This window comes from Hibiscus syriacus, unplaced genomic scaffold (assembly GCF_006381635.1).
Source record: "Hibiscus syriacus cultivar Baekdansim isolate YM2019G1 unplaced genomic scaffold, ASM638163v2 tig00111390_pilon, whole genome shotgun sequence".
NCBI lineage: Eukaryota > Viridiplantae > Streptophyta > Magnoliopsida > Malvales > Malvaceae > Hibiscus > Hibiscus syriacus.
Genome location: NW_024063077.1, coordinates 1,116,748 through 1,135,895, shown reverse-complemented (window position 1 = coordinate 1,135,895; position 19,148 = coordinate 1,116,748). Strand labels below are relative to the sequence as shown.

The following is a 19,148-nucleotide window of genomic DNA, read 5'->3' as shown; positions in this document are numbered from 1 at the left end:
TATCGGCACCGTAAATTATCACATTAACATCATAACGATCAACGAAGGAAACCGTTTGTCAAACGACCACATTAAATTTTTTTCTAAGTTTAAGGATCACATTGAGTATAAAAATAGTTTGAGTGTTCAAGCGAAGATCGTTTATCAATGGTGCTTTCGAGCTTAATGGTGGTGTACCATGGCAGGACAACTGCAGCAGCATTATCCTGTATAAGATTATAAATGCAACTTTGAAACGATTATTTTAATCACTAATAGCAAATATATTGCCGAGATTCAACCAAAGAGATGACAAAAGAACCGAAGTTATCCCCTACACATGTATTCACCTACCAAAATAAAAACAGATCAGAGGCAGAAAAGTACTGGAAAGGCTCTACAAAATATGAACACCGGGGAGGGTATAAGTATTAGCCATGTTTACATCCTTTAAGCCCTCATGCTTGCTTTCACTCTATCTAATGTTGGCCATATGCTGAATTTCTGAAGCCTTCGCCCGCACCATCTTCCGAGCTATCTTGTCTGTTTCCTTGAATGTTCATGAAATTGTTACCAATCCCAGCTTGCACCCCATGATATGTGCCACCAGGGGCAGCAGCAGATCTTAGCCCCCCTTGTGGCTGGTTTAATTGCTGCTGTTGGAGATACATCGACTGCTCAGGTTGCTGCTGCTGGTGATCATTCAAATGGAAAGGCAACTTTGGAGCTAAGAAACCTGAATGCTGCTTAGCCATTGCAGCTTGTGCAGACTGAACATGTTGCTCTTGCTGCATCACAGGCTGCTGAGGTGTCTGCAATGATCCACAAATGAGTTCAAATAAAATGCATATTGGCTTATCCAAAGATATTAAACTGAAGAAAGCTCCAAGACACAACCTGGGAAGATGCCGATCCCTGTGGCTGTGCATCAGCAATTTTAGCTAGATACATTAGGTTCTGCTGCAGTTTTGCTTGATACCTGAATCATTGTTTTTAAAAATGAGAGCAGATATCACAACTTACTGTACTGATTAACCAACTGCATTACTCACAAAGACTTAAATACACAGATCTACCCTAGTTATTCCACCATGGCGGTCACTGTTCTTCAGTTCCTTAAATTATAGGCAAACCAATGGTAAACAATTATTCATCTCATCTTAAAATATAGATGACCAAATGTTAATAGGCATGTATATGTTGTTTTCAACTTTTTACCCTGTCAATTTTTAAATGCATCATTGATAACACACACACACACACACACACAAAAAAAGCCTACAAGTTTAGCACTAAACTAGCACTGAATTGCACATGCAACTTAAAAACTTAATTACACAAAAATAATGTTTCTGGTGAAGAACTCGATCTCAAAGATTAGCAAACCAATGGAGGCCTAGTAAACTCACAAACTTTTCCCTAGTGGTTAAATAGGAGGCCTATAACAACTGGTATAATGCTGTAAGTAATGGATGAATGAAAATGGTCTAAACATTCGGCTCAACAACAAAAACGGGACAGCAAAGAGCCTATAACAATGGGTCTAAACATTCGGCTCGACAACAAAAACTGGACAGCAAAGAGCTTATAACACTTGGTATAATGCTGAAAGTAATGTATGAATGAAATTGGTCTAAACATTCAGCTCGACAACAAAAACCGAACAGCACAGATCCTATAACAATTGAAAAAATGCTGTGAGTAAAGAATAAGAACGATGTTTAAAAAGGGTCACTCACGAGGCACTCTCAGCCATCTTCCCCTGGTTTTGGTTCTCCATTATAGCCATAATCAGCTCTTTATTCTCGTCCAGATACTACAAGAAACATGATCCATTATCGTATCAATATTCAAAGAAGATATATAATTTTTTTTTCAAGAAACAAAAAGAAAACTTAGAAAATCAACAACGGTTCACAGTTACTTTAACCAGTGAAACTAAGAAAACAAATGACATGATTGTGAAACTATGGTAAATATGATCAAGAATGCCAAGAATCCAAAAGAAATTCAATTTGATTAAAGATAATACATAGAAAAAACAATGCATGCAAAACCCATCAATAAAAACACATTAAATATAACGAAAGGGCAATGGTGTAAAGATAAAAAAAAAACCTTTTGAATCTGTTCAGTGGTGATGTTCATCAACTGTTGAGGCTGCTGCATATTTTCCTCTTCAAAATCACACACAAATAGGACAAAGAAGAAGAAACGAAAGGAACCCAAACCCTAAGTTTTCTTTAAAACGGAAGAAGGGGGGCAAATTGGGCTGTTTTGCTCTACACTGAAACGTGTAATTTTGCAGTCTCTTTTATATATTGGCTTTGCCTCTGCTTAACAGCGCACAGACAAATTTTTACATCATTAATAATATTTAACCTCTAGAGGAAAAAAAGGAAATACGTGGTACAAAACGACAACGTCAGGTGCCGTTTTAAAGTTTCTTATAGTTCTCAAGGACAGAATGTTAAAAACAGTCCCAAATGTATATTAAAATGGTCATTTTCACCCCTATTATTTTTTACTAGAGCATTTTGGCCCCTACGTTTCATTTTGAGATAAAAAGTTCTGTCTATAGATGAAAACTATTAGTTAACACACAATCAATGATCTAAAATATGATCATTTTTTAACTTAAAATAAAATGTTTTGATGGCTAAAATGCAAAAAATAAAAAGAATAAGGGACAAAGTGATTATTATGTCAAATGTTAGGGATCTTTTTGCTCTAAAATGAAATATTTGAAGCCAAGATACTTCAAAAAAAAAGATATAATGACCATTTTTATAAACGTTACGGCTAATTTTGCCTTCTCAAAACAGGGAATTTTCATGTTTATCTTGGGTAAAATACACAAATGTCTACCCGACTATAAGGTGATGTTTTGTTGAGTCCCTAACTATGAAAAATTACAAAATGATTTTTGACTATAGTGCATTGCTTTGTTGAGTTCATTGACTATTAAAAGTTACAAAATTGTATCTCGGCTATTCATATGTTTCAAACATGTAATTTTTTGTTAAAATTTTGACATAATTCTAAACTAAAATTTAACCTGCTGACGTAATATGGTAAAATCAGATCCCAAAATCTCAAACAATTATCATATTCCAGTCAACAGTTTAACGTCCAACTCAGACTATTGTCAATTTTTTAACAGAAAATGATGAGTTTGGAACATATGACTAGTCAATATAAAATTATTTTATAACTTTTAATAGTTGGGACTCAATAAAATAATATTTTATAAGTGAATACCATTTGTATACTTTACCCTTTTATTTTTATGTTAAAAAAATATAGCATAACAATGAGAAAGGAGGAGAAGAAAAAGGAAGGGGGAAGATCAAAGATGAGGCACGTATTGAGGGTTAGATTGGCTTCATTCTTCGCGGGGGCAGCAACGGCGTCGTTTCTGGGTTTCTACATCCTCTATAAGGATTACATGGTTGCCCATGAATCCATCACCCAACAAATACTCCTCCGTACTCCCCCTTTCCCCTTTTCTTTCATAGCATATGCCTTACCTTTCAATTTCTTAGCATATGCCTTACCTTTCAACTTATCATGGAAATCATGGATTAATTTCTGGGTATTCGGATTTATGCTCATTTGTAAAAGTTTGAAGGAATGTGTAAGCTTGGAAAACGGATTTCCTTTGTAAAAGAATATGTTTGTTGTTCTTTGTTCTGGTGTAGGGTGATAGTGTGTTTCAGATCTCTCTTAGATTGAAATTCATAGTCTGAATTAACACAATCATAGCAGTCTTCTGTTTTTTCGGTAAGGGATTAGAAAAATGCTATTTTGCATTTAAAGGTTCGGTTTTCATGCATAAGAGCTTTGACAAGGCAAATCCTAGTAAAATATCACACTGCTTAGCTAACATTGCAAGCTAATGAAATGTTTTCTTGAGGCCTTTAGTTTAAATGGGATTTCTTTTTCAAGTCTCTATGTTTCATCTTGATTCTTGGACTAATTCCTATTTTCAGACTATTAGCTCCTTTTTGCCTTTCTTCTGGACTTTGGCTATGTTTATGTTGTTCCTACCTGTTTTTCAACGTCTTTTATCTAATGTTTGTTCTCTATTGTGCCTTGAAAAACCATTACAACAATGAAATCATAAAATGTAAATATCATGAAGGATAGTATGGTATGAGAAAGAATGTTAACACCTAATGCATGATTTATATCAAATGGTCCTATTACTTGATAATCCCATTTAGACTCTCATTCCAATGAGTCACTATTTCCTCTTGTGAACAGAATATTCATAAGGCAAGTAAGTGATTTATGGAGAATTACCTATGTTTTACTGAACAGAATACTCAAAAAATGGATAGTTTTTTTCTTTCTGTTTGTTGGTTGAATTGGTTCAGTCTCTTTAGCTATGTTGTGTGCTTATATTTCGCATTTTTCCCTTTGTTTCAAGCTGAAAAGTCTTCATGAGCTCCTGGATAGGCGAATCTCTGCTTTGGAAAGTTTGAAACAGGCTGAAACTTCACAACAAGCGGAAGCAACAGAGTATAATGTTTCCTAACAATGAAATTGGTTCATTTCTCCTTTCGGACCTATTGTAATAAACAAATATCTGTAGCTGAAGTTTCATGTGTACTTCTTTGTGGGAATACACTGCCTTTTGACATGATTTCCCTCGTTTATTCGGGTTTATTTTTTTATACTTTATGGAACAATGATTGCATTTTGAAATTGAAGTTTTAGTGAACTCAGTCTGGTTAACTTGATGAAATGCTGTGTTATACCTTACCAGTTATTTAGTTGTTAACTGATTAATTGTACCATGATTACGGAGTATTACCATTGTTTCTATCTATACATTTTAATAGAACAACAAAGAGGGTTGATGCTTAAATAGTTTGCTCATTCTCTGTTCTATTTCCCCAAAAACTGTTTGTTTAGCTATTCCAAGAGAGCCCCATTGAAAAACATGAGAACCTACCGACTACGGTTGCTGGAAAAATAATTCGGATCTGCAGCATGTTATTGATTTACAATTTTGCTTAAGAAAATTAACTATACAGGATATAAAATAACACATTCCTTATTAGTAAATAATTGAGAGTAGTGTTAAGCTCAGTGGACTCTAATAACATATTCCTTTTGGAATAATTGCTTATGACAGACGTTTTTTGACATATCCCAATTTGTCCTTTACTGTGGTTGAACTCGAAGGCCTCTGCTTCGGTGCACTTTGGGACCGAAACTGAGCCTTAGCAGATAATGTGGCTGCCATATAGTTTGGGATTCCTGCTGAAACACCAGCTTTGTTACCACTCATTCTATGGGTGTAAGATTCTGGGTTGGGCGTATGAGCTGGGGATGGGTGGCTCTTCTCTTCTTTAAGGCAGCGAGGGCTACCTGATTACATTTGGATAGGCTTTGGTTTTGATGGCGTGATTGAGCGAATGGGGAGACCCTTGCTGGCTTTGTAGAGAGGGGATACCTCAGAAAATGAACTAGGCCCCTGTTGTCGGTAGGAGTACGGTCTAGCAGTAGAGATGCACATAGCCGGATTTAAATCCGATCCGGATCGGTTTTTAACCGATCCGGTTTTTTTACTAAGCCAAAAAATCGGTTTATAAAAAAACGGGTTCGGATCATAACCGGTTTGGAGGGCCGGATGATGTAACCGACGTAACCGGTTTCGGTTTGAAAAAAATCGGTTTTTTTAAAAAACCGGTTTTTAATCTGGTAAAAAATTCGGTCATCCAATTTTTTAAACCTCAGACCGGATTTTTAAACCCCAGACCGGATTTTTTTCGGGATAAAAACTGGTTTTTATCCGATTTTTTTCAAACCGGTTTTTAATCCAGTAAAAAATCCGGTCGTCCAATTTTTTTCCAAATCGGTTATACTATCCGGTTTTAAAATATCCGATTCGGTTTAAAAAAACTGATTTTTCCCAAATCCGATTTCGGATATTTTTTACGTAAAAACGGATATTCATATTTTTTGTGCACCTCTATCTAGCAGTATCGACTTCAACGGTTTTCCCTCCACTTCTTCCTCACTTTCGACTGTGTTTCCCTCTGTGCTCCAAATCTGTTCCCCCCCCCCCCCATGAAACAGATGCATAATCTGTTTTCCCCTTCACTTCTATCTCACTTTCGACTGTGTTTCATCAGTTATTTTGTAAATTTAGCAAACAACACAGGTCAGAGATCGAAACATCATTCAACCTGGTGGAAGAAGGCATGCGCAAGATCCTTTTCACATTTCGAGGTAGCTTCCTTTGTTTTCTGCAAAATGGCTCGAATCTCATCCAGTGTTTTCGGGTGCCAGTTGTCGTTACCGTTTTTTGCCCAGGTGGGAAAAAAACCAGTTATGACTTGGGGTTTTTCTTTGAAAAGATTTTGAAATGTGAGGGGTCGCCACCAATCAATTTTAAGGTGCGATCGGGACACCATAAAAACCGGGTGATTTTCATAAAAAATTTATTTTAACAAAATACTAAGTTTAGGGTCTACGAACCAGAAAATAGCTTCGACAGTCAGTTACGGGTGAGGAAGGATTAGCATCCACACAGCGCCAAAAAATTAGTACCTAGTTGATTATCCTATATTTATAATCGAAATTTTGAGTTCGAACTTTATCTAATTAAAAATCGTTTATTAAAGCCAATAACATTCGCCCCCTAGCGTGAATGCGGGAGATCAACTATTGTGCCCAATAATCGGACATTGCCTTGATATTTTAGAAATCATGTTGCAGTCTTGAAAAGGATGTCGAACTATTTCGAAAATCACAAGTAGTCACTCCCTGAGCATACTTGCGGGAGATATACTATTGACTCCTAAATAAGTGAACATTGCCTCAGATTTTAAATCAAGATACAATCAAACAGTTTATTATGAACCCTAATTAAACTAAGAGTAGATTAAGATTTTCTCTATCTTAAAGTGTCGAATTATGAAATTAAAGAGCCTAGAGGCATAAACCTAAAAATGTAGGCTTTAATATTAATCCTACTTGATTTTAACCAGTTATTAAATAGAATAATCAATATGGTCCTTTGAGCATTTTGGCGAGGGCCAACTCAGATTACTCCTTAAATTAAAGGGACTAAATTGAAATCTAATCTAAAGAGGAAGCTCTAATTAATAACCACTTTAATTATGTTAACTTAAAATTTTAATTAAAAGTTTAAGGACTAAAATGCAAGGAAACTAAAGTCCAAAGACATAAGTATAAATAAACTAAAGTAAAAGGACTAAGTCTATAACACCTAATATTTAAGGACTAACCAATAAATCAAGGATCTAATAATTATCCTAATTAACTATTTAAAAATTAAAGGGATTGAATTAAATAAGTTCTAAAATTAGTAATTAACAATTTGGGGATTTGAACAACCAACTCTAGTAATCTAGCATTTTATTTAAAAATTTGAATCGAATTGTTCCATAATTAAAACTAAGGTAAAACCCAAATTACTAAATCAAATTTTACGTTTACAGATCTAATCTAAAGACAAATTCTAAAAAGCTAATTAAATTAAATAAATATAATGTGGCATACTTTTTAAAAATCAAACAAACAATTATATAAATTAAATGCAAGAAATAAACAAACAAACATATTTTAATTGAAATCTAATAAATTACATCTAAAGAGACTGAATCGAATTGACATCAAATTAAGAAGATTAAAAAAATTTGAACATGTAATAAAAGGACCAAATTAAAATAAATTAAAAATTGAGTATCTGAATCAAAACAAAATAAAAAATAGGTTAAGTGAACCAAATACTAAAATAACGAAAATATGAAATCCAACTATTAAATTAAATAATCACTGCAGGTGACCAGAATGTAAAAATACGCTAAAACTAAGGGGACATGAACATAATTATACCAATCAATATATAGTATAAAAAGGAGGAAATAACGAAACGAGTGCAAATTAAAAGGGAAAAATAATAGTTTTGGTCCTCGTAGGTGACCAAAATTCAAAAATACAGGAATCTTAAGGGGACTTAAACATGATTTTACCTCAATCCCCTATAAAACACATATCTTTTTTTCATTTTAAACCAAATGATGCTATTCTTTTCAATCTACACTCCTAAGTCCCGATCTGAGGTTAAAATAACCAAATACTACTCCTAAGCACCCCAAAAGACCCTCTAAACGCTTCATCTTCCCTACCTCCGGCCACTGCGAAGACTACCTAAAATCTAGATCTAAAAACAAATCCCTATACTCCTCCTTACTCCAGAAAAACCCATAAAATAGGTAAAGATCTTTATTTTTTTCTTTTTTTTTATGTATTTTGAAATATGCTGAAAAAAATAAATTTTTTTACCTTCAAAAAAATTGCTTTCTATTGCTTTTATGAAAAACAAAAGAGGGTCCCCTTTTTTACAACTGTCGTTCGGGTTTTATACCCATCTTTTACAGATATAAAAGTAAAAAAAAATAAAACCTAATCTATATTGCACTATGACATTTTGTGCATGGTTGTTGATGATGGTTATGACAGGGAATGGTCTCCCAATCGGGTAGATAAGGTCATTTAATGCCTTAACATTCTCTTGATTTTTGTTGGATTTGCCACTGTTGAGCCTGATTTTGGGTGAGAAATGAGTACTTCGGGTTGTTGGTTTCTTGCCAGGGGTTGTCACGGTGGCCGAAGCAGCTGTCGGTGGCAGTAGTGGAGATCCTCGTTTGCGGTGGCGGTGGCTGAAGATATTAGGATTAAGGTTAGTTTGGTTTCGGCTAGGGTTTGTAATTGGGCCCGAGTTTATATGTTGGGTAAATGGGTTTGTAATAATAATATTTTATTTATTTGTAATAATAATAATAATAATAGTTGAAAATGGTGATTACAGCTGCCCCTATTTGCTCATTGCATTGGAACGAGAATAGAGCAAAGACACAAAGCACCATTTTTCAACGTGATCATTGAGAACTACTCGCTGGGGATGTCAATTCACCTCCTTTTGCGATAGATAAGACCTGATTGAACAAGTTGTTCTTATTACGAACTTTTTCTCCCTCATTGGATGAGTTTTTCTCATTACGAACCCTTTTATTGGAAATATTGATCCACCTCCTTCTATGATGGAATCGTCGAGTCTTCACTACAAATGATGTCATCTTTGCTTTGTTCTCTTGGATCTCACACCAGAGTTCTTCCTTGATCCTCCATCGATTCATCCTCTCATCCTACAATTTAATGGATTGCCTCTATGAGTATTTGAAAATCTTCTCTTCCGGCTTGCTCCAACCTCACAAATGACGAACCTGAGAAGAATACATCTACCATTAATTATCATGCCTAGGAATTTATTATTATTCTTCTTCTTTTTCTTTTGGACTTCTTTCATTTTTTTTTTGCATTTCTCATTTTTTAGCATATTTTGTTTTTTTTCTTTTTTCTTTTTTTATATATTTTTAAACACCATATGAAAACATTGTACCTGAAGGTCTTACAGATGGGTCGAAGGACTTATCATATTGCTTAAAAGGCTTATAGATGACCCGAAAGATTTAGGCATCATGCTCAAAAGACTTACTGATGGCCCGAATGACTTATTAAGTAAGAAACGTTGGAAATCATTTTCTTACTTTTCAAAAAAATCAATTTTCATAAAAGATTTAAATGAGAAACTTTGAAAATTTGCTTTCTCATTTTTTGAAATCGTGTGAAAATATCTTGCCCGAAGGTCTTATAGATAACCCGGAGTATTTATCGTCTCGCTTGAAAGGCTTATAGATGATCCGAAGGATTTAAGCATCATGCTCGAAAGACTTACTGATGGCACGAGGGATTACTAAGTAAGAAACGTTGGAAATCGTTTTCTTACTTTAAAAAAAATAAATTTTCATAAAATATTTAAATGAAAACTTTGGAAATCACTTTCTCGTTTTTTGAAAATCATGTGAAAACATCCTACCTGAAGGTCTTATGGATGGCCCGAAGGACATATCATCTTGCTCGAAAGGCTTATAGATGACCAAAAGGATTTAAGCATCATTATCGAAAGACTTACTGATGGCCCAATGGACTTACTAATCAAGAAACCCTTGAAAATCAAGCTTAGTTTCTTGAAAACTTTTGAAACCATCATATTGGTTGAGTAATCGTTAAGAAACCTCTGAAAATAAGACTTAGCTTCTTTAAAAATTCATGTGGGGAAATCATCAAGAAACTTCTGAAAATCAGATTTAGCTTCTTTAAAATCCATTTGAAAATATAATGTCAAGAAACCTCTAAAAATCAGACTTAGTTTCTTTAAAAATGCATTTGAAAACACCATGTCAAGAAACCTATGAAAATGAGGCTTAGTTTCTTTAAAGATATCATATCGATTGGGTAAAATGCCACACTTTAAAATAATGATCGTTCTGTGGATTGGGTTCATCAATTCTTGAGGTTTTGCCACTCTGAATGTAACTTCCTCCATTCGAGGCTTGAATTCTGAATTTTCCTTATCTTCTTTTCTTGGAACATCTGTAAGAATTATGTATATATGTATGACAATATAAATGCACTTAAATGTCTTTAAATGTAATGCATGACTTTTTTGCATGTAGAAATGTTGATCATTCTTCTTCTCGCATCGAAGTGTAGACGTCAGTCTTCATTCACTTGACCACCTTTGCATGGAACCTGCCTCAATATCGATGTAGCAACTTGTCAGTTTAGGATTGCAATCTTCTAAGGATCAACCTAATCATCTTGTGGTCTTCATTCTTTGTCTTCATTTGGAGGAAATATTCTCTCTCGAATTCTTATTATGATCAGGTATTTGGCATAGACGCCCTTTCTATCCCTGACTCGACCACTTAATCAAATTTGTTTCTCACAACTGATCTTCCAACTGAAGCATGAATGGTATATTTCTCAATGTAAGTTCTTTTTTTTTCATCTTTTGACCTTGGCACTCTAAGTGGTGATGCTTTCCTTCAAGGTCTTCTTGATCTCAATCTTGTTGTCTCGATATGATCAAGATTTTTTTGGGAATACCCCAATTCGGGACCATCGAGAGTTAATATTTGATTTTGAATGATTTGATCCTCGTACCATTCATCAATAACAACAAGTTATCATCTTGGGAAAATAGAAGTGCCACCATGTATCTTCCTTATTCTGGTAAAAGTTTAGGGGCCTTCCCTTTCTATGGGGTCTTAAAAACATATGGACATTCAAAAAGTGACCAATTTTCTTTGATGTGAATTGATATATATTAGGAAATCTTGAGGAAAGCTCTTCTTGTTCAGTCTGTTGTCTCATTGCTTCCTAATTGCTCACTTCTTGGCTTTGGTTTCTGCTTATGAGCCTCGTCAAGTTCAAACACCTATTTCTCGAGGGATTGTCTTGTTTGAAAACTGTTGAAAACATTTTGATGTTTCGATATAACAAATTAAGTTAAATGAATTTTAAGATTTTACAAAAGATTTTCTAAGTATATTCGATGTAATTATTAGAATATCAAAATATTACTCCAAGTGTTTCAAAGTTCATTTTAATCCTTACTAAAGTGTAAAATTGTGTTTTATACTTAAACTATTTTTAAAACAATTTTACAAAGTATTTCGAACCGTTTCAAAGCCAAGAAAAATCAGATTGCTCAGGGGGTATAGATTCCCCCCAGGGGGTACCGATTCCCCCTGTCTAACGGTCAAAAACATATTGCACTTAGGGAACCGATTCCCCATGAGGGGGTACCGATTCCCCCCACGCTCCAAGCTATTTTATTAATTGTTCACATCCCCAAACGATTCCAAAACATCCCCAACGACTATATACGACTTCAGACACATTCCAAGCTATAAATACAAGCTAAGGACACTTGAAGAAGTAAGAGAACAACTATCCAAGCAATCAAACACAAGAGAATAGTTTTTCAATCTTATTTCATCTTTCTCTTGTAAATATTTTGTTCTTGTGAGCTCAATCTTGTAAACACCTACCTTAGAGAGGTTTTCTTGTTTACATCTTTTATCCTTTTGTAAAGGGGAAAGGTTCTAGCTTAGCCCGTGTAAAGTTAGGGAAAGGTTCTAGTTTAGCCAGGAAAAACTAGAGAGTTTGTAAGGTTACTCTTTATCCTCAAAAGAAAGAACAAATTAGTGAATTTGTTGGAAAATCCTTGGTGAGGAGCTAAGGTAGTGGACATAGACTTTGATTGAGAAAGTCGAACCACTATAAATCGCTGTGCAATTCTCTATCTTTCAAATCCTTACTCCCTAAACACAAAACTGTTCCGACCCCTCTTTGCAAACCATTCCGATTATCGATTTGAGCTTTCGAAAATCCCAGCAATTGGCATCAGATCCTAACTCGTTAAGAAGGTTTAACCACCTTGATACGGTCCTCGAAGAAGCTCTATCAATTCCCAACATAACCGAGAAGATGTCTTCTACCTCCGGCTCGTTCCATATGGAAGACTCCCTACCAACGGACAAGCCTCCATACTTCAATGGAGACAACTATCGTCATTGGAAGAAATTAATGAAGGTATTCATCCAATCCAATGATCTTGATGCATGGGAGATAATCGAGAACGGCTACTCTTCTCCAAAGAAGAAGGAGAAGAAGCGGAGTGACAAAGAACGGAAGAAAGCTCAACTTAATGCCAAGGCCATGCACATGGTGTTGTGTTCATTTGGTCTTGAAATCTATGAAGGAGTTTCTTCATGTTCAAGTGCCAAGGAGCTTTGGAATAAGCTCGATGAAATCCATGGAAACAAGAAAGAATAACCAACAAAGGTGGTGTCTTTAATGGCTCTTGAAGAGCCCGAGGTATCTTCTAACTCAAATGAATTTAATTAATTTACTTTTGATGAGTTACAAGATGCTTATAATAGGTTGTATTTGGGATTTGAGACCATGAATTCCAAATATACGAAATTAATTTCAAAACTCAAAATTGAAAATAAATCTATTTTGAAAGCTAGAGTTGATTTTGAAAATCAAAATGAAATTTTGAAAAATGATTTAGAACTTTCAAAAATAAAAATAAATGATTTAGAAAAGAAAAAGTTTGAGTTAGAAGTTAAGCTTGAAAGCTTAACAAAAGAAAAAAAAATTAATTTCTGAAAACAATCTATTATATTTAAAAATGGCAAAATGCTCACATTGTCATTATCATGGTCATTTGGAACATACTTGTCCTTTGAAGAAATGAAAACGTTTTAAAATTAGGCAAGTATGGGTTCCGAAAGGAAAAAGGGGTATTGAAAGTAACGTCCAAGGATCCAAAGTAATTTGGATACCAAAATCTACTTAAATGTCTCTTGTAGGTGTGTGGAAGCAATTGTGATGAAAATGATGATATTCAAGATGCTCTAGCCACACATGAAAAGGAATGGGTAACCTCTAAGCTTAATGTTTTTAATTTTAGTTATTTGGTTGCTCATTTGATTTTATGCATGCATAAGTTTTGTTTTTAAATAATTATACATTATTTTTTTAATATCATGTATGTTAAAAAGGTTTTATGATGAACATTTTAAAGTTTTAATGATTTTTTTTTAATTTTTTGTTCATCATAAGGAATTTTGGTCAAAATTGGTTTTAATACAAATGATATCTCTCTAAAAATTGATATCAACTTTTCAAATGTTTTGATTTTATAAATTTTAAAATTTTTGACCTAAAATTAAATGTTTATGCATGCGGTTTAAATGAAAATGATATGTCTCTAACAATTGATATCAAAATTTTCAAATGCATAACATTTTTGGAAAACTTTATGCATATGCACTTAATTTCAATAATTGATATTGCATAAAGTATTTTAGACTTAGATGTATTGAATTTCTTGTGCTACTAACATGTTTTTTATTCTTTGTTGAAATTCAATTTTGTTTAAGTGTCAAGATCCTAAAAGCATAATTTTATTTGGAATGCATTTATTGAGGGAGAGCTTTAATTTTTCAAATGATTTTTAAAATGTCAAATTTACTAGTTACTCTCTAAAGTTTTTTTGAACTTTAAATATTAGTGTAACATCCCAAATTATGGGTTAGTGACCAAATTGTAAATTTTAAAAATATGGTGACAAATTATAATTTATTAAAAAGTTCAATGATTTAAGTATGAATATTTCAGTATTGAATTAAATGGTAATTAAGGAATTATGGAAGGGATATAATGGTCTTTTTATGAAAAAAATATTTATCTCTTATTAAAGAGATAAGCATATAAGTGGGGAGTATCTAGAAGCTTATTTCCTTCTTCTTCTTCTTCTTCTGCTTCTTCTCCCCGTAAGCTCCATGGCAAAGGTAAGATTTCTTAGTTGTTGATTATTAGCTAAAATTTAAGTGGGGTTTTAATCATTAGGTGATACTTAAGCTTAGGGAAAGCTTAAGTTATCTTAAAATCAAAAGATGAAGAGGTTATAAAAGATTAAAGAAAATGAGTTTTAAAGTGAATTTCTGAAAAATAGTTAATAAATGAACGTTGAGATGGAATTTGACTTGTCATAGGTGTGAATAAGAAGTTATAAGTGTTAAATCAAAATTTAGATAACATGAAAAATTGGGTATGATTCTTAATTTTAAGAATCATGAAGAGATATGGAAAATAAAGATAGCTATAGGATATAAGTGGTTTATGAAGTGATAGTTGAGTTTAATGACATGATAGGGGCTTAAATAGAAGAATTGAGTGAAGAGTTGATGATTTTGAGATTGAAATACAGTTTTTGGGTAAGGTGTATCGATTCACATTCAAAGTGCATCGATGCACCCTTTAAAGAAGAAACATCGAATGCAATTAGTGCATCGATGTATAAGGCGTGCATCGTTGCACTCGCTGATAAAAAAACACGAATGTATTTTGTGCACCGATGCACAAGTAAGTGCATCGATGCACCGTTAAGAATGCATCGATACACAGTATAGTGCATCGATGCATACCTTCATTAAGAGTTGAAATTAGCTGTTCTCTTAGCCTAAGAAGTGATAGTTTAAGATATATCTAATGTAATTAGTATATTGATATGTATCAATGTAATGCTATGTAGATTTAGAGCGTAATACTGTTCCGGAACAATCGAAGGATTAAGATTAATTCAAATCAAACAAGGCTAAGGTAAGTGCAATTTAAATTGTACTTATAGAACGGACATTGGCTTGCGATGAGCCACTGACGGAGTTACTATAGTAAGAAGTAACTCTTAAAATGTTATTGTATGTGATATATATATGTGCTTACATAAGAACATGAGAGATCCAATAAGCTATGTGATAAAGATATAGAGAGTGAAATGAATGACATGAAAATGCATGTATGTTTGATTATATGTGTGGATATGTTCTTGTAAATGTTATGTGGCTTATGTAAATAAATGGAAAGATGAATGTGAAGCATCTGATAACAAGAGATACTAGTGATATTCATGTTATATGAACATAAGAAGTGTTACAAGTTAAATGACATATGAATATGAATTATATGAAAGTGACATGTACATGTGATAGTGTGATAACATAAATAATAATGCCCATGTTATACGAGAGCTCGGAGTATAGTTGGCATACCAAGAGTCGAGTGTCTACAAGGTCCTTCGGTATATATATATATTCTTTGGAACATGTGTGAAGTCTTGTGAGACACATACTTGATCCCTAGTATATGTATATGATTCTTAAGGAATGATATGCGGTCCTTATGGGCATTATTATATGGTACTACGGTGCAATTCTATGCTGCACTCCGGTACAATTCTACGTGGCACTTCGGTGTAATTATACGAGCTGTGGTGATAGCATAGTGGTGCACAATCTTAATAGACTCACATATCTACAGTTCTCACATATATACCATGGGCTAATAAAGAGATAATATTAAAAACTTGATATGATGATATACTTGTTTCCTTATGAAATGTTATGTGTGATATATGATTGTACAAGGGTAATTATAAGATCATACGATAAAAGGAATCAATGATAGTGATAAGAGATATGAATAATAATGATATATATATGTGTGTATATATATGTATTTGTTACATGTAAAAGTATATGAATTGTATGGAATGATATTAGTAATTGTTTATGTATGATTATTAGATAATGTTTACATTATATGTTTATTGTCTCACTAAGTCATAGACTTAGCATGTGAGTGTTTCACATGCAGGTTCTTACAAGCTTATGGATAGTTGGGGTGCAAGACAGGTCAGTTCTCCTTACTGAAGGTTAGATCAGAAAAAATAAATAAATAAACAATATGTATGTTAGTATTTATATAAGTTCATGTTGGCATGTATTCAAAAGAATATGTTGTATAATCTCAGAATAATTTTGTACACGCTTTGAATAAGTTATATGTAAATGAATAAGTGAATTATTCCCGCTCTGATCGGTTTTGCAATAATGAAAATGTATTTTATGTAAATTGGTCAATTATATGTTATAAAAGTTTTTAAATTACTCACTATTTTATGCAAGTAAATGATTTGATATGTCAGTGTGACACCTCGGATTCGTATCCGGGTCGGGTACGGGTTGAGGGGTGTTACAATTAGAGTCTTTTTGATTTAACAAAAAAAGGGAGAAGTGTTAAGGTGTTAAAGGGGAGAAGTGTTAAAGTAAGGGGGAGTAATTTCAAACTTGATTTCAAAATCTTAAAATTACTCAAATGTTTTGTTATATCTAAAAGGGGGAGATTGTTAAAAACATTTTGATGTTTCGATATAACAAATTAAGTTAAATGAATTTTAAGATTTTACAAAAGATTTTCTAAGTATATTCGATGTAATTATTCAAATATCAAAATATTACTCCAAGTGTTTCAAAGTTCATTTTAATCCTTACTAAAGTGTAAAATTGTGTTTTATACTTAAACAATTTTTAAAACAATTTTACAAAGTATTTCTAACCGTTTCAAAGCCAAGAAAAATCAGATTGCCCAGGGGGTACAGATTCCCCCCTAGGGGGTACCGATTCCCCCTATCTAACGGTCAAAAACAGATAGCACTTAGGGAACCGATTCCCCATGAGGGGGTACCGATTCCCCCCACGCGGGAACCCGATTCCCCATGAGGGCGGTACCGATTCCCCCACGCTCTAAGCTATTTTATTAATTGTTTCACATCCCCAAACGATTCCAAAACATCCCCAACGACTATATACAACTTCAAACACATTCCAAGCTATAAATACAAGCTAAGGACACTTGAAGAAGTAAGAGAACAACTATCTAAGCAATCAAACACAAGAGAAGAGTTTTTCAATCTTATTTCATCTTTCTCTTGTAAATATTTTGTTCTTGTGAGCTAAATCTTGTAAACACCTACCTAAGAGAGGTTTTCTTGTTTACATCTTTATCATTTTGTAAATGGGAAAGATTCTAGCTTAGCCCCTATAAAAGCTAGGGAAAGGTTCTAGTTTAGCCCCGAAAAACTAGGGAGTTTGTAAGGTTACTCTTTATCCTAAAAAGAAAGAACAAATTAGTGAATTTGTTGGAAAATCCTTGGCGAGGAGCTAAGGTAGTGGACATAGACTTTGATTGAGAAAGTCGAACCACTATAAATAGCTAAGCAATTCTCTATATTTCAATCTCCTTACTCCCTAAATACAAAACCGTTCCGACCCCTCTTTGCAAACCGTTCCGGTTGTCGATTCGAGCTTCCAAAAATCCCAACAATTGGCATCAGAGCCTAACTCATTAAGAAGGTTTAACCACCTTGAGGCGGTCCTCAAAGAAGCTCTATCAATTCCCAACACAACCGAGAAGATGTCTTCCACCTCCGGCTCGTTCCATATGGAAGACTCCCTACCAACAGACAAGCCTCTATACTTCAATGGAGACAACTATCGTCATTTGAAGAAATTAATGAAGGTATTCATCCAATCCAATGATCTTGATGCATGGGAGATAATCGAGAACGGCTACTCTTCTCCAAAGAAGAAGGAGAAGAAGCGGAGTCACAAAGAACGGAAGAAAGCTCAACTTAATGCCAAGGCCATGCACATGGTATTGTGTTCATTTGGTCTTGAAATCTATGAAGGAGTTTCTTCATGTTCAAGTTCCAAGGAGCTTTGGAATAAGCTCGATGAAATCCATGGAAACAAGAAAGAATAACAAACAAAGGTGGTGTCTCTAATGGCTCTTGAAGAGCCCGAGGTATCTTCTAACTCAAATGAATTTAATTCATTTACTTTTGATGAGTTACAAGATGCTTATAATAGGTTGTATTTGGGATTTGAGACCATGAATTCCAAATATACGAAATTAATTTCAAAACTCAAAATTGAAAATAAATCGAGTTTGCAAGATAGAGTTGATTTTGAAAATCAAATTGAAATTTTGAAAAATGATTTAGAACTTTCAAAAATAAAAATAAATGATTTAGAAAAGAAAAATTTCGAGTTAGAAGTTAAGCTTGAAAGCTTAACAAAAGAAAAAAAATTATTTCTAAAAAAAATCTATTATGTTTAAAAATGGCAAAATGCTCACATTGCCATTATCATGGTCATTTGGAACATACTTGTCCTTTGAAGAAAGGAAAACATTTTAAAATTAGGCAAGTATGGGTACCGAAAGGAACAAGAGGCATTGAAAGTAACGTCCAAGGATCCAAAGTAATTTGGATACCAAAATCTACTTAAATGTCTCTTGTAGGTGTGTGGAAGCAATTGTGATGAAAATGATGATATTCAAGATGCTATAGCCACACATGAAAAGAAATGGGTAACCTCTAAGCTTAATGTTTTTAATTTTAGTTATTTGGTTACTAATTTGATTTTAAGCATGCATGAGTTTTGTTTTTAAATAATTATACATTATTGTTTTAATCTCATGTATGTTAAAAAGGTTTTATGATGAACATTTTAAAGTTTAATGATTTTTTTTAATTTTTAGTTCATCATAAGGAATTTTGGTCAAAATTGGTTTTAATGCGAATGATATATCTCTAACAATTGATATCAACTTTTCAAATGTTTTGATTTTATAAATTTTAAAATTTTTGACCTAAAATTAAATGTTTATGCATGTGGTTTAAATGAATATGATATCTCTCTAACAATTGATATCAAAATTTTCAAACGCATAACATTTTTGGAAAACTTTATGCATATGCACTTAATTTCTATAATTAATATTGCATAAAATATTTTAGACTTGGATGTATTGAATTTCTTGTGCTACTAACATGTTTGTTATTCTTTGTTGAAATTCAATTTTGT

General features: G+C 33.4%; 2 protein-coding genes across 2 annotated transcripts; one reads left to right on the top strand and one right to left on the bottom strand.

Moving 5' to 3' along the window:
• Positions 1 to 296: 296 nt before the first annotated feature.
• LOC120160107 (GRF1-interacting factor 2-like) lies at positions 297 to 2,316 on the bottom strand. Its single transcript, XM_039170549.1, has 4 exons — positions 2,098 to 2,316; positions 1,719 to 1,795; positions 877 to 958; positions 297 to 791 (listed from the first exon to the last, which is right to left on the bottom strand). Exons 1-4 carry the CDS (start codon positions 2,146 to 2,148, stop codon positions 459 to 461), a joined length of 543 nt encoding a protein of 180 aa, XP_039026480.1. The 5' UTR covers positions 2,149 to 2,316; the 3' UTR covers positions 297 to 458.
• A 948-nt stretch (positions 2,317 to 3,264) lies between these two features.
• On the top strand, positions 3,265 to 4,638 carry LOC120160109. The gene is made up of 2 exons (XM_039170552.1): positions 3,265 to 3,455; positions 4,410 to 4,638. Exons 1-2 carry the CDS (start codon positions 3,269 to 3,271, stop codon positions 4,517 to 4,519), a joined length of 297 nt encoding a protein of 98 aa, XP_039026483.1. The 5' UTR covers positions 3,265 to 3,268; the 3' UTR covers positions 4,520 to 4,638.
• The last annotated feature ends 14,510 nt before the right edge of the window (positions 4,639 to 19,148 follow it).

Excerpts from the sequence above, each read along its gene's own strand:
- LOC120160109 (XM_039170552.1), top strand. The coding sequence starts at position 3,269 with ATGTTAAAAAAATATAGCATAACAATGAGAAAGGAGGAGAAGAAAAAG. Across the intron at positions 3,456-4,409 it reads CCATGAATCCATCACCCAAC|AGCTGAAAAGTCTTCATGAG; the intron begins AAATACTCCTCC and ends CCCTTTGTTTCA.
- LOC120160107 (XM_039170549.1), bottom strand. The coding sequence starts at position 2,148 with ATGCAGCAGCCTCAACAGTTGATGAACATCACCACTGAACAGATTCAA. Across the intron at positions 1,796-2,097 it reads CCACTGAACAGATTCAAAAG|TATCTGGACGAGAATAAAGA; the intron begins GTTTTTTTTTTA and ends TGTTTCTTGTAG. Across the intron at positions 792-876 it reads AGGGATCGGCATCTTCCCAG|ACACCTCAGCAGCCTGTGAT; the intron begins GTTGTGTCTTGG and ends GGATCATTGCAG.